This window comes from Sminthopsis crassicaudata, chromosome 6 (genome assembly GCF_048593235.1).
Source record: "Sminthopsis crassicaudata isolate SCR6 chromosome 6, ASM4859323v1, whole genome shotgun sequence".
Classification (NCBI taxonomy): Eukaryota; Metazoa; Chordata; class Mammalia; order Dasyuromorphia; family Dasyuridae; genus Sminthopsis; species Sminthopsis crassicaudata.
In genome coordinates this window covers 235,242,502-235,256,050 of record NC_133622.1, presented here as the reverse complement: position 1 = coordinate 235,256,050, position 13,549 = coordinate 235,242,502, and the positions used below count along the sequence as shown (strand labels likewise).

At 50.6% G+C, this 13,549-nt stretch overlaps 1 protein-coding gene across 2 annotated transcripts; it reads left to right on the top strand.

Annotated features, from left to right (window-relative positions):
* The first annotated feature begins 310 nt into the window (after positions 1-310).
* LOC141546580 (uncharacterized) lies at positions 311-12,159 on the top strand. Of its 2 annotated transcripts, XR_012483338.1 has the most exons (3): positions 311-385; positions 799-918; positions 5,475-5,643. XR_012483338.1 is itself a non-coding variant. In XM_074274516.1 (2 exons), the coding sequence occupies exon 2, from the start codon at positions 11,008-11,010 to the stop codon at positions 11,746-11,748; it is 741 nt and encodes a 246-aa protein (XP_074130617.1). In that variant the 5' UTR covers positions 319-385; positions 9,773-11,007; the 3' UTR covers positions 11,749-12,159. The 2 variants fall into 2 exon arrangements, 1 of the variants encoding a protein (XP_074130617.1); XM_074274516.1 differs by lacking the exons at positions 799-918; positions 5,475-5,643 and adding an exon at positions 9,773-12,159 and having other exon boundaries at positions 319-385.
* Positions 12,160-13,549: the final 1,390 nt, after the last annotated feature.

The following is a 13,549-nucleotide window of genomic DNA, read 5'->3' as shown; positions in this document are numbered from 1 at the left end:
GGTCCAGAAATGGCTTCAATCATGGAATACTGGGGGGAAGGCCTCAGGCCTCTGGCTGGCCATTAGGATTATGGGTTGAGCACCTCTCCCCTTGGCAGCATGCAAGCCCCAGGTGAGGAGGAGAGGAGGAAGGTACAAGGTGGAGCTGCTGTTTACCTTAAGAAGGCAGGCAGGGATCTAGCGGAGAAGGTCACCCAAAGTAAACCTGTCTTGTTTGCCTGGATCATAAAGAGAAAAAAACAACATTCCAACAGGAACTTCTGAGAAATGAGAGCACACCCATCCTGGAGATTAGGGGTATTGTGCTCCCAGAGCTCAGACCTGGCCTTTGTTCTCCGCTTCGATCACAGTGGATGGATTCTGCCCGCTGGGAGATCTCTGACAGGTCAGGGAGACTCGGGGCCATGATTTTAGGAACATTGGGCATGAGAGGCCACGTGGGTGCTTTAAAAGCCTCCTCCCAAACCACACCAGGTAGTTGGGTCAGAGGAAAGAGCACTCGATTTGTAGTCAGAGAAACCCAGTCTCCTTAACTGTAAAATGGGAATAATTATCCCAGAGCTACCTGCCTTCTGTATTGGGAGGAACTAGAAGCAGCTTTTTGGGCAGCTAAGTGGTTCTGTGGATAATGTGGGTCTGGAGTCAGGAAGTTCTGAATTCAAATGTGACTTCAGGCGCTAGCCATGTGACCCTGAAAAAGTCCTGTTTGTCTCAGGAGGGGCAGGGATAAAGGAGGGGGTGTGTGTGCAGAAGAGTCCCTTGCATCTTTACCTCCATAATTCCCTCTACCTCCCTCAGCCTCATAGAGTCTTGGGGCTGGGAAGAACCTTAGGAGCCCTGGAAGCCCCTTTCCCCACTGGGATAGAAAGAAGAGGATGATCTAATGGACAAGTACTGCTCAAGTCACCTGAGGCTCAGGTGAGACAAAGGCCTATGGGAACAGGCCCCAGCTGCCCTCAGGGGCCTTACATGGACCAGTGGTGATGGCTTAAATGGGGTGAAGGAGTAAGTAAACAGGAAAGGGCCAGAATCCTGGGATCCCCCTCGGACGGAGAACTTCTGGGGAGGAAGCTACCCCCAACCAGCGAAGGTCAACACCTCCGGTATGATTTATCACGAGAACTTATTAGTGCCTCAGGGGGGCAGGAAGACAATCCAGCTTGGCCACTAGTGACCCTGAGCCCATGCTCCGGGACCCCAGCAAGATTGTGTCAGGGTGTGGACAAGGCTTTAATGTGTGAACAGCCCGGAAGAAAGTTGGGGTAAACTGGAGGGGGGGGGATGCAAGCGCGGCCTCCAGGCCCAGAAACCTCCGCCCCCCTCCCTCCAGGCCCCTGCAGGCCCAGAAACCTCCGCCCCCCTCCCCCCAGGCCCTTCCCGAGTAGAGGAGGACTTTGGACCCTGAATTTTTCCTCTCCAAATTCTCTGTAGTCCTGGGCCCCCAGAGAACCGGGAAGTCGCTCCCCTCCCTCCCCAGCTGCCATCCTCTCTCCCCTCTGTTTCTATGTAATTGCTGCCGTTTCTCCTTCCCAGAATTTCGGGCTCCGGGCTGGGGGCCAGCCTGGAGCTCCCCGGTGGCGGCCTGCTCCTCTCAGTTGTGGTTGTGGGCTCGGCCCCTCCAGGCAGCCTCACCTGCTCCCGGCCGGGGAGGGGGGCAGCCCTGCCCGTGCCCCGCTCTCCTGGGGAGGGCCACCTGGAGGCCGGCCTCTGTCACCGGCCCAGCAGACACGGGTGCCGGTACCAGGCGGGCACGTGTGTGCGCACGAGGTCCCGCATGTCCGAGCGCCCGCCTCGATGCCCCGCGTGCTCCGTGTGTCCCTCCGGGCGGTGCCAGGGGCGTGGCGGCCTCCGGAGCGGCCACGTGCAGCACGTGCTTGTCGTTTGCACCCTCCTCTTGCTCCGGGGGGAGGGTCGGGGGAGGGGAGGGGGAAGATGGGCTGGAATATTCCTCCTCCCTTCGCCAGTCGTGGTCGTGCTCCAGGCACTTGGCGGGCCGAGGGGCCGAGGGCTGCTATGCGGGGCATGAGGGAGAGCCGCAGGAGCACATTCCGGGAGGCTTCCGGCCGGGCAGGGGGACAGCGCGGCCTTCGGGCCCAGGAGCCGGGGAGCGCCTCGGAGGGAGGCTGCGCCCAGCCAGAGCGGGGTTCCCTCGCCTCGAGATCCCGACGCTTAGCACTTCCTGCCCCGCTGAGAGTCTCCGACCTCCTCGCCTACAGAGGAATGAAAGGCGAAGTCTCACCCAAGGGGCTAATAAGTGTCTGAGGCGGGATTTGAACTCAAGACTTCTGACTCCGGCCCGGCTCAGTAGCTCCAAGGAGCCTCCGAGTCCTTATTGCCCTTTCCAGCTCTACTTTTACTCATACCTTTTTTTTTTTTTTCCCGAGGCACTTGGGGTTAAGTGACCTGCCCAGGGCCATGCCAGATTTGAACTCAGACCCTCCTGACCCCAGAGGCAGTCCCTATCCCCCATGCCCCCAGCCCTCCTGGGCAGAGCGCCCCTCCTCTGCGAAGTCCCAGCCACCCTCCCTTCGCAGGCCCTTAACGGGCTACGCCGCACACCTGGGCCCTGATTACACGCGGCCTTCCCCTGTCTTCCGCCCCTTCAGGTGTGCAGCTTTCTCCTCCCGGCTGAGGACGGGCCGCCACGTCCCCCCAGTCCTGCCTTCCCTCCGAGTGGTGGTTAGCAGAGCGCCGGGCTCACGGGGCGCGGCATTAAAGCTCGGAGGGACTGTGGAAGTCCAATATTCAGTCCTCCAGGTCTCTCCTTTTACAGATGAGACCACTGAGTCTCAGGAGAGGAACAGATTTCCCGAGATCACTCACCCGCTGAGCGCGGAGGGGAGCTGGGGCCAGGGGTTCTTGCCTGCAAATCAATGAACCAACAAGCATTTAAGAGATGCTGGCCATGTCCCAGGCCTGGGCTGCGTGCAGGAGGCGCTAAGAGACAATCCCTGACGTCAGGGAGCTTACACCCAAGCAGGTAGTGGGGAGAGGGGCTGGAGTTCCCGCCCCCTCCATGCTTCTGTCCCCCTCCGAGCCGAGATCTGGATCTGGGGATTTCCCGGGACGGGGGTGGGTGGGGGTGGGGGGGTTCCAAGGGAGGGGATTTGTTTGCCAATGGGGGCAAGCAGCTTCAACGTGTACATGTATGTGTACATAGATATAATGTAGATGATACATCATAGGGGCAAAAATTTGTGTCCCCCCCATGTATATATGTATATAATTTAATGTCCTGAAACCGACTTGACCAATTTTCTTTATTTTTTGCAGTTTTAAACTTTAATAACTTTGTTTTTTCCTGTTTTATTTTATTTTATTCTTTTTTATCTTCAAAAAATATATATGGATTATTTTCAATATTGCAAAACTTTGTTTAACCTGTTTTCTACATACATCTTTTCTTTTCCATTTTAAGCCTTAATAACTTTGTTTTCCTAGTTTATTTTATTTTTTTAAATTAAAGTTTAAGTTCAAGCAAAATATATGCACAGATAATTTTTAACATCCAAACTTGCAAAACTTTGTTTAACCTATTTTCTACATACATACATGTATTGACTAATTGATTGCTGGGGTCTGGGATATCTTCAAGTCCCCAGCCCTGGGGTAAGGTGGTTGGAATGGAGCTCTCTGAGGGGATGTTCAGAGCTCAGCACACAGTAAGTGCTTAATAAATGCTTGTTGATGGATGGATGCTTTGCAAAGGGATCAGACCAAAGGAGTAGGCTGAAGTCGGGCCCATCCAGTAAAGGGTTAAACTCTCTCTGTTTTGTGTGTATGCAAGGCACCAGGGGGAAAAAAATTAAAAGCACAGACTAGCAATTGAGGCATGTCTCATCCCAGTTCAAATGACATTGTCTGAGGCTCTCCAGCCTCGCCCGCTGCACTAATTACAGACCTTCCCTGGGGTAGGGGCGTGGGGGAGGGAGATGGGGGGCGGGAGTGCCTCATTACAGGCTCCTTTGCTGGAGGGACCAAACCCCAATGAAGTGGCCAGGGCCGGGCTCCAAGAATGAAAGGCTGCCTCAACCTCTACCCACAGTGGCTGCTGACAGGCCAGTCAGGAGAGGGTTAAGTGATGGGTGTTGGGAGGGGGTGTGGGATGGGGGGAGGGAGAGTCTGGTCAAGGCCCAGACTAAGCTACAGTTCAGATAGCCTCCTTCCTCCCCCAGCTCCTGCTTTAGAGGCCCAAGACCCTTCATTTCCCACCCCCACCTCATTTAGAGGTCCCTCATTCCCCCTTTTCCCACCAGGACTGAAATTCCTTCCCCTTCCCCCACCTCTGGGAGCCCTCACCTCCTCACTCCTTCCCCCACCCCCCCACCTAGGGATCCCTCCAGCCCATCTTTCTGCTTTGGACTCTGGAGGGCTGGGTCTCTCCACTTCCCTCCCTTCCCAGAGGGGCTGTGGGAGCCGGGAGCAGGCTGGGCACCCGAGGCTCCTGTGGTCAGTGTCTTGGTCGAGGAGCAGGGAGCCCAACTTTGAGCTCCTTCTTTAATCTTCCCGTTTATCTTGAGGCCCCACCCAGGAAGGCAGCTTTGATGTGGAGTCCTGTGGGGGTAGGGGTGGGTGGGAAATCATGGGCCTCGGCTGCCCCAGTCTGGGCCCTGCCCCCAGCCCCCAGCCCAGACAGGGCAGAGCTGCTTCCCCACCCCCAGCCAATAGAGCCCTGTGTGTGACCCCTGCGAGGGGTCAGGACCACTGGCTATGCTATTGGAGCCCAGAGAGGCCTTGTCTACCGCAAGAAAGGACTTCAGAAGTTAGCTCCCTCATTTTACAGATGAAGAAACCAAGGTCCAGAGCAGAGAAGGGCAGTTGTCTAAGGTTCCAAGTTCGGGGCTCTTTCTCCTGCTCCACTTTACTCGTGACTAAAGACCCTCATTTCCTCCCTGGGACAACAAACCCCAAAGAACCTTGTTTCCTTCCAGGATCACCTGATCCTAAGTGTATGGAGGTGGAAGAATGTGGACACGCTCTTTTGGGTGCAGCGCCCACGAGGAGAGAATGATGGAGCCACTCGCCCTCTGATTCTGATTTCTTACCAATAGTAATAAGGAGATTATAATTCCCATGCCATCCATCTCTAGGGATAGTCGTGAGGATCCTTACAAAGTACTGAGCACAGCGCTCGACGCATAGTAGATATTTAATAAATGTTTATTATTATTTCTGCCTCATCTCTGCCATACAATCTTAGAGATTTGTCCAGTGCCCTGGGAGGTTAAATGACTTTCCTGGGGTCATTTGCTAGGGTTTGTCAGAGGGAGAACCTGACCTTGAAGACCATCTTCTATCCTCTGCTTTCTCAGAACTGTAAGCGATTTTTATTCATGACCTAATTGGCATAAAATTCAAGCAGCACATGGGAGATCAGGGACCAAGCCAGGGACGAGCTTATCTGGTGTCTAATTGTAAGAGAACCTGCCATCTGCTAATATCCTATTTTAATGAATAATTTTTTGCTGTCTCAGTTCTGAGCTCACTTGCCTCTAGCTGAAGGACGACCAGTGCCCTCTAAATGTTGGCATCCTGTGACTTGGACCCAGTTGCCCTACCTTAGTTGTATTTCTCTTGCCATTTATTTCTTGCATGTAAGTGCTTAATAAATACTTGCTAGATTAAAAAATACAAAGTAGAGAATGACCGGACAGTAGGATTAGTCGTTTGCTTGGTGACCTGAATGAGATATTTATTGTATCTTTCTCATTTTCCTGGTTTTGCAGGGAGGGAACTGACTTGTGCAGGAATGTCATGAGGCTGCTGCTGGGAGAACCTTCTACCTGAATTCTAGCCACTGGCTAGCTATTATAGCCAATTATTTCACTAATTTTTTTTTCCCCTGAGGCAGTTGGGGTTAAGGGACTTGCCCAGAGTCACATAGCCAGGAAGTGTTAAATACCTGAGGCCAGATTTGAACTCAGTCCTCCTGACTTCAGGGCTCTATCCACCTCACTAACTAGCTGCCCCTAATTATTCTAATTATACTGTATGTGTTGAATTCAATTCTTGAAATGCCTAGCACAAAGTAGGTGATTAATAAATGCAGGAATATCATGAGGCTGCTTGTTGCTGGGAGACCCTTCTACCTTAACTTTAGCCACTGGCTAGCTGTTAGAGCCAAATATTTCACTAATTATTCTTTCTAAGCTAAATTCACTTGTTGCAATGCTTAGCACAAATAAGTGATTAATAAATGCACATTGATGGATTGCTGAAAGACTGCCATTGCTATAAATAGCTTCTGAATTTGGTGCTCTAGGACAGAGTCCCTGTCACCCTACCCTTGTTGCAGCTCTGAGACTGAAAGGAGGGGACTGGGGTGGCAGAGGACCACAGGCCTGTCCTGGGATAGGGCACACCCTGCATTCCAATAAGCCTCGCTGGGGCTTGTAGGGGAAAAATATACCTCTGGCCTTTTTCTTTACCTCTGTTGACATTTCCACTCCACGGGGCCGGGATAGAGCGGAGCTGACGTCAGAGAGCTGATTAGTGCGCGAAGCCCAGCTGACTCACTCGTCAGAGCCTCCCCTTTGTCATTGGACAGGCAGCTTTCTGTGTCGGTGGATTTTTTTTTTTTTTTTAATGATAAATAATGCTCCAGCCTGACTCACAATTTGAGAGAGAACTCAGCTCTGCAGGCGTCCCCATGGCAACCGAGCTATCCTCGCACACTCGAAAATGTCATTATCAGTGGCGGGGCCCTCACTCTCCTCCTCCTGCCTTTTGGTGGCTGGGGCTTCCGCGGCCTCTCCGGCCTTGTATTTGGGGACGCAACCATAGGCTTTCTGCAGGGGGAGAGGTGACAAGGACTCCTCTCTCGGTCCCTGTCCCAGGCTTTAGTGCTAAGAAAAGTTGTTCTGTCCCTGAGAGAGCACCGGGAGGAGATACTGAATCTCAGAGCAGTCAGAGAATTTCCTTTTCCTGGGAGAAACGGGTGGGCTGTCTGGGTAGAAGCCCACCCTTGGGTTTTGGGAGAGAGTCCACCTGTCTGATGGTCTCTGACCCAATAGAGAGCGGCTGGAAAGATTGAGGGAGAACCTAGAGGTGGCGAGCCGGAATTGTGACCACCCTTTGGTAGAAATGCCCCCTCTGCAAGTCAGTGGCTTGGGAATAAAGTCCTGATGGCCTCCTCCTAATGAGTCCTCAATGAGCAGCCTTGGATTTCAGGAACTGTTCTGATGGACAGAGCTGTGCTGAGGATGTGCCTGGTGGATCCTGAGCCATGGACAAATATAGTGGGAGGCTCCGCACTGGAGGCAGAGGAGCTGGCTTCGAACAGTGCCCCTGCTTCTTGGTCCCTCTGTGTGATCCCAGGCAAGACAATGAATCTCTCTCTTAGTTTTCCCACCTGCAGAATGAGGGAAGGCTCACCGGTCTTCTGGGATTCCCAAATTTGAAATTCCAGGTCCTAGGATTTGAGCTACTTCCCTGAAAGTAGTTGAGTTGTCCTCTAGGATCCAGGCAGGCAGATCTAAGAAGTCACAATGTGTGTGTGTGTGTGTGTGTGTGTGTGTGTGTGTAGGAATCTGATGGAGATTGTGGGAGAGAGAAAGGACACCTATATCTGCTGTAGCCCTTGTGTTGTATTGCAGTTCAGTCATTTTCTGGTGTGAGTCTTCATGAAGTTTCTCTTGACAGAGATAACCGGAGTGTTGGCCATTTCCTTCTCTAGCTCATTTTACAGATGAGGAAACTGAGGTAAACTGGATGAAATGATTTGCCCAGGATCATACAATTACTAAATATCTGAGGCAGGATTCGAATTCAGGTGTTCCAAACTCTATTCACTGTTCAAGGGTTGTGTAGTGCCAGAAAAACCACAATCTTTAGCATGGAAGAGCTGCATCCTCCCCCCTGGCAACCATCCTTCCTCCCATCTAGGGAACAGGCACCCTAAATGGAAAGGAGAAAGTGCATGGTCTTAAAACTCAGGAAGCAGAGGTGGCCAGTTTGGGAAGAATCCTCCCATTTGGGAGCTAGTTCTTCATTCCCTCTTTTGTTTCCTCCTTCTATCCCCATTATACCCCAAGTAGGTTAAATTGAAATGCACCAAAATATTTAGATGAGTATGTGTGTGTGTCTCTCTGTGTGTGTGTCTCTCTCTCTCTGTGTGTGTGTGTGTGTGTGTGTGTGTGTGTGGTGTGTGCAAAGGACAGGAAATAAAAATGCCCAGTGATGAATAGCTAAACAAATTGTACTGTATGAATGAAGTGTCATGAGTGAGTCATAAGAATGATGAATAGGAAAAATCCAGTGTATCAGGGGACGACTAATGAACTGATGAAGAGTGAAATAAGTAGAAGCAGCAAAACCATAGAAATGACTTGCACAATGACTACAACAATGTAAATGAAAGACCCAGACCCATAAAGTGGACTGTGTAATTAATTATGGCCAAGTTAGTCTCCAAGAAAGGAATAAAAAAGTGAAACTCCTTTCTTTCCCCCCTCTAGGCGTAGGGGACTATGGGTATGGAATATTGTATATATTGTCACACTCAGTTGAAGCATTGCTGAAATGCTTTTATTGTTCTCATTGTAAGGGATGACTTTTTGGAAGCAGGGACAGAGGGAGTTATTTGGAAATGAAGGTCATGTAAAACGAAATCAATAAGATTTTTAAAATTTAATTTTTCTTCATTTTTTAGATTTTTGAATCTTGTTGAAATCTTACATGAACAAGAAATTGGGAATATTTTTGCCTTAAGGAACAAATTGCCAAAGCTTTGATGATAAAGCTAAACAAAATTTGCAGGGCAGATTTTTTTTTTTTTAAGGTATGAAGTTATAACAATTTAAGAAATAAGTTTTAAACAAATTGGATTTAGTCAATTGCTCAATGCTCCATTGTATCCTATTGGGGCTGTGTATAAAGTGGAGTGTAAAGTGGGGGTAAAAAGGGGGTATAAAATGGGGACAGGAGGAGTGTGCATGTTTTTTTTTTTTAATCTTGGCACAGAGCTTGGTACATAATAGATTAATCAATGCTTTTTTGTGAAGATGCTCAGTTAGTCCTGAAGAGGAGGAAGCCCCATTTTGTGAAATACTTTTGAGGAGCTGGGTCAAAATAGGCCATAAGTAACGGAAATTGAAAACCACTGTCTCCTCCTGGGAGCAGAGCCCAGGGCCACAAGACCCTCCTTCCCCTAGACCCTGGGAGTATCTGCTGGGAAATGAGAGCCTCTGAGCTGGAGGTAGGGGAGGTAGTGGTTAGCCACGGGGTGACAGTAAAACCCGGCTGGCGATGGCATTCTCGGGGGCTGAAGGCTGAGCTGGCTCTGAGCTCTTTGGGAAGGGGGGCAACTTATTTCATGTAAATATATGTTTAAGTATATATATATGTATATATGTGTATATATATATACATATATATATATATATATACTTAAATGTTTAAGTATATATACATATATATACACACACACATATGTATATAAACATGTATTTGGAAATGAGAAGGGACTTAAGTGGCCACTGGGTACAATAGTCTGGGGTCTGTGAACTTGTTTTTAAAGTACTTTTCTAACTACAGTTCCTTTTTTTCTCCCCCCCCCCCCCCCCCGCTGGGGTTAAGTGACTTGCCCAGGGTCACACAGCTAGGAAGTGTTGTGTCCGAGACCAGATTTGACTTCTGGTCCTCCTGAATTCCAGGCTGGTGCTCTATCCACTGCGCCCCCTAGCTGCCCCCACTACAGTTCAATAGAATTGATTTCCTTTGCAATGATTTGTATTTATTCTCAGATTTGCAACCATTCTTATCTATTTCACAGATGTCACCAGACCTCCAGAGGACTTTATGACAAAAAAGATGAAGACCCCTTTCATTTGGCAGACCATTCACAAAATTAGCAGCAGTAGTTAATGCCCTACTCCGTGTCAGCCACGGGGGAGAAACTGAGGACATGAACAAAGTCGGACAATTTTGTCCACTCCCAAAGCAATAGGCAAGCATAGGAGTATATAGAAGTTAAACGTGAAATCAATCTCCCTAATTTTAGGATGGAGAATCTTAGGATCATAGATTCAGAGTGCGAAGAGACTTTATTGGCCATTTAATCATTTTACAGATGGGGAAACTGAAGCGCAGAAGAGGAATGGGAAATAGAGCTAATCCACGGCAAAGGTTGGGGTCGGACCGCCAAGTCCCCGCCTCTGAAGCCGATGCGGTGCAGCTGGGGACCGAACTTCCCCGTTTTAGTCCCAGTCAGCACACAGTAGGGCCAGTAGTCTCGTGCGCCTCGCTGGGAGGCTGAGCTTTGCCCCGTCAGCCGGAGCTCGCTCCCCTTCCCCACGGAGGGGCCAATAGCCCCCTGGCCCCCTCCCTCTCTGTCTCTGGACGAGTGTCCTCCAGGGTCTCTGTAGAGGTCATCAGACAGTCCCTTCGCTTAACATTCTTTGCTGGCGAATGGGGCTTGTTTCATTCATATCCCAAACCTGCTGGTATATAGTAGGTATTTAATAAATGCTCATTGGTTGATAGGTGATGTCCACACATAGCCAGCGGCATGCCGGGAAACCTTGCACCACGGGCTCTCTCTCCCGGGCTGACCACTCCGTGTGGCGCCTCGAGGCGAGCAGTCAGTCAGTTAATGTTTGTGGAACTCGGCTCTCGGTGCAGAACCGGAGGCACCAGCAGCGCTTATTACACACATAGGGTCATGCACCCCTGCGCGGTGGCTGGACCCCCGGGGCCGAAGAGTCTGAGCGGCCGGGGACGATCACCGCCCCTCCCCCCGCCCCAACGGCCCACCACCGCCCCTCCCCCACTTCCCTGAAGCTCTTTTTTATACTTTCCCCTCCTGGCCACATTCTCAATCAACAAGCGTTAATTAAGCACCCGAGAAACAGGCTCCTGAATCCAAATTACAAAAACCAGTGAGAGTGCCTGCCCTCGAGGGGGCCCGAGCCTCCCCAGCCTCCAGGACCGGGGCTAACTGGCTCGGCTTAACTTGGAAAACAGCGTCCCCGGCAGGCAGTCCTTCCATTCTCCGGCTCTTGTTCAGTCATGTCCTACACTTCGGGACCCCGCAGGCGCGAGACCCACGCGCTGGGGCGACTTGCCCGGGATCCCACAGCTAGCAGGGCCACCCTTGACCCGGGGCCCGGCCTCGGGCCCAGCGCTCTGTCCTCGGAGTCGCCGTCCGCCGTTCTGGATCCAGCCGCCCCCTCTGTGGCCGGGTGTCCCCCGAGCTCCACGGTCACCGCCCAGACCTCTCCTCTTCCTGGAAGCGCCATCTTTGTACCTGTGGCAGAGATGTCCATCCGTGCCCACGCCCCCCATGATTCTCTGCTGGAGAACAGGGCTTGGCTCCTTCTTCGTACGTGTCTCCCGAGCCGGGTATATAGTAGGTATTTAATAAATGCCCATTGGTTGATAGGCGATATCCACACCGGGAACATGCAACCACCGGCTCTCTCCCCCAGGCTGGAGCGCACCTTGAGCCTCGAAGCGAGCGGACAGTTAGCTAACGTTCGTAGAACTCGGCTCGGTGCAGAGCCGGAGGCAGCAGCGGAGCTCGCGGGCCTCTCGGGCCTTCCCGCCGAACACGCGCCCAACGCCCGCCTCCTGCTGCCCGCTGCCGCTGTGGGCTCCCGCGGGGACTGGAAGCCCCAAGGCCGCGGGGGGATGGGCGTGCCTCCCCCCAAGCCCCAGCTCGGGGAGCCCGGCGGCCCTCTGGGCCTTCAGCTCGCACCCCGGGGCTCCGGGCGCTGGCCGGCGCCCATCGGACGCTTTGAGGGCAGCTAGGTGTGGGGGTGGGGATGGGGAAGGGGAGAGGGCAGAATTCTGAGCTAGCTAGGAAGACCGGAGTTCAAAGGTGACCTCAGACACTCTCTGTGCGATCCTGGGCAAGTCACTTCACCCTTGGTAGGGCCTTGTTGAAGGTTTAGGGCCCCCAACACACCCTGTTTGCCTTAGTTTCCCCACCAATAAAACTAACTGAAGGACACGGCAAAGTCATTTCTGCCAAGAAAACTTCAGATGGGATCATGAAGAGCTGGACACGCCCACAATCAAAACATCAACAACAGGACTTTAGCAAGCACCTTGTCCAACGCTTTCATTTATTTATTTTTACAGAAATGAAAATAGGAGCCCAGCAGATTTAATACTTACCCAAAGAATAATAAAGCAAAGAACTCAAATCCTGAGGCCAAATGCTCTTGACTCCAGACACAGCTGATTGACACACAGGACAGCTAGTGTCCAGTTCACTAGGGGAGCCTCAGTTTCCCTTGTGATCCTTAAACCATTAGCCTTTGAACTCTTTTTATAACAAAGGCCAAAAGAACCTGAGACCAAAGTGGTCCTTTCTGCCTGGGAGACCAAACTCTTGTCAATTTGGGCTAGGGACACAGGAAGGAGGGAAGGTTAGTATAATGGAATTTGTCTTTCCTTCCTTCCTTCCTTCCTTCCTTCCTTCCTTCCTTCCTTCCTTCCTTCCTTCCTTCCTTCCTTCCTTCCTTCCTTCCTTCCTTCCTTCCTTCCTTCCTTCCTTCCTTCCTTCCTTCCTTCCTTCCCCTCCTTCTCTCCTTCTTTTCCCTTCCTGTAACTCAGAAGAGCACCAAAGTGATCTCTATTACTAAATGACATCCATATAGACCGGCCTAGCTAGGGGCTTCAGCTTTGCTACTCAGTGGTTCAGTAGCATCCAGTTCTTCATGACTCCCTGAATCATAGCACACCAGGCCTTTCTATCAGCCACACAGGTCTGTCCAAACTCACGTTCAGTGATTCCATGACACTATCAATCCATCTTATCCTCTGCCTTTCCCTTCTCTCTTTGCCTTTAATCTTCCCGAACTTCATTCTTTCCCAATGAGTTCCATCTTATTATTATATGGCCAAAGTATTTCAGCTTCAGCAGTTGTCCTTCTAATGAGTAGTCTGGATTAATTTCTTTAAGTATTGACTGATTCAGCTAACAATAGGCAAAGCTGGGGATTCTTCTTCCTTGAAAATAATCAGCAGCTATATGGTGTTTTAGGTTTGCAAAACTGTTTAGAAATATTATCTCATTTGATCCTTACCACAACCCTGGGAGGTTTTTGTGGCTCTGGCTCTTCCTGACCTCTTTTCTTGGCAAAGATACTGGAATGATCTGCTATTTCCTTCTCTTGCTCATTTTACAGATAAGGAAACCGAGGCAAACAGGGTGCCCAGAGTCATACAGTTAGTAATTGTCTGAAGTCAGCTTTGAATTCAGGTCTTCCTGATCTCTGGTACTCTCTCTATCCATTTTGCCACCTATCTGCCCTTGGCAGGTAAATGCTATTATTATCATATCTCCATTTTACAGATGAGAAAACTGAGATGGGGGTGACTTGCCCATGATTACATAGATAGTAAATAATTGAGATGGGATTCAGATTCAGGTCTTCCTGACTCCAAGTTTTCAATTCTAGAATTCCAAGTCCTGATTCTATAAAAAGCTGGTGGCTCTCTCCCCCACAAATTCGGGGAAAGGATGCCTGAGCCTAGTGGTGGTTTTATTTTACTGTATTGCTCCAAAGATAAGTCATCTGACATAACCAGGCTTCCAGTTTGG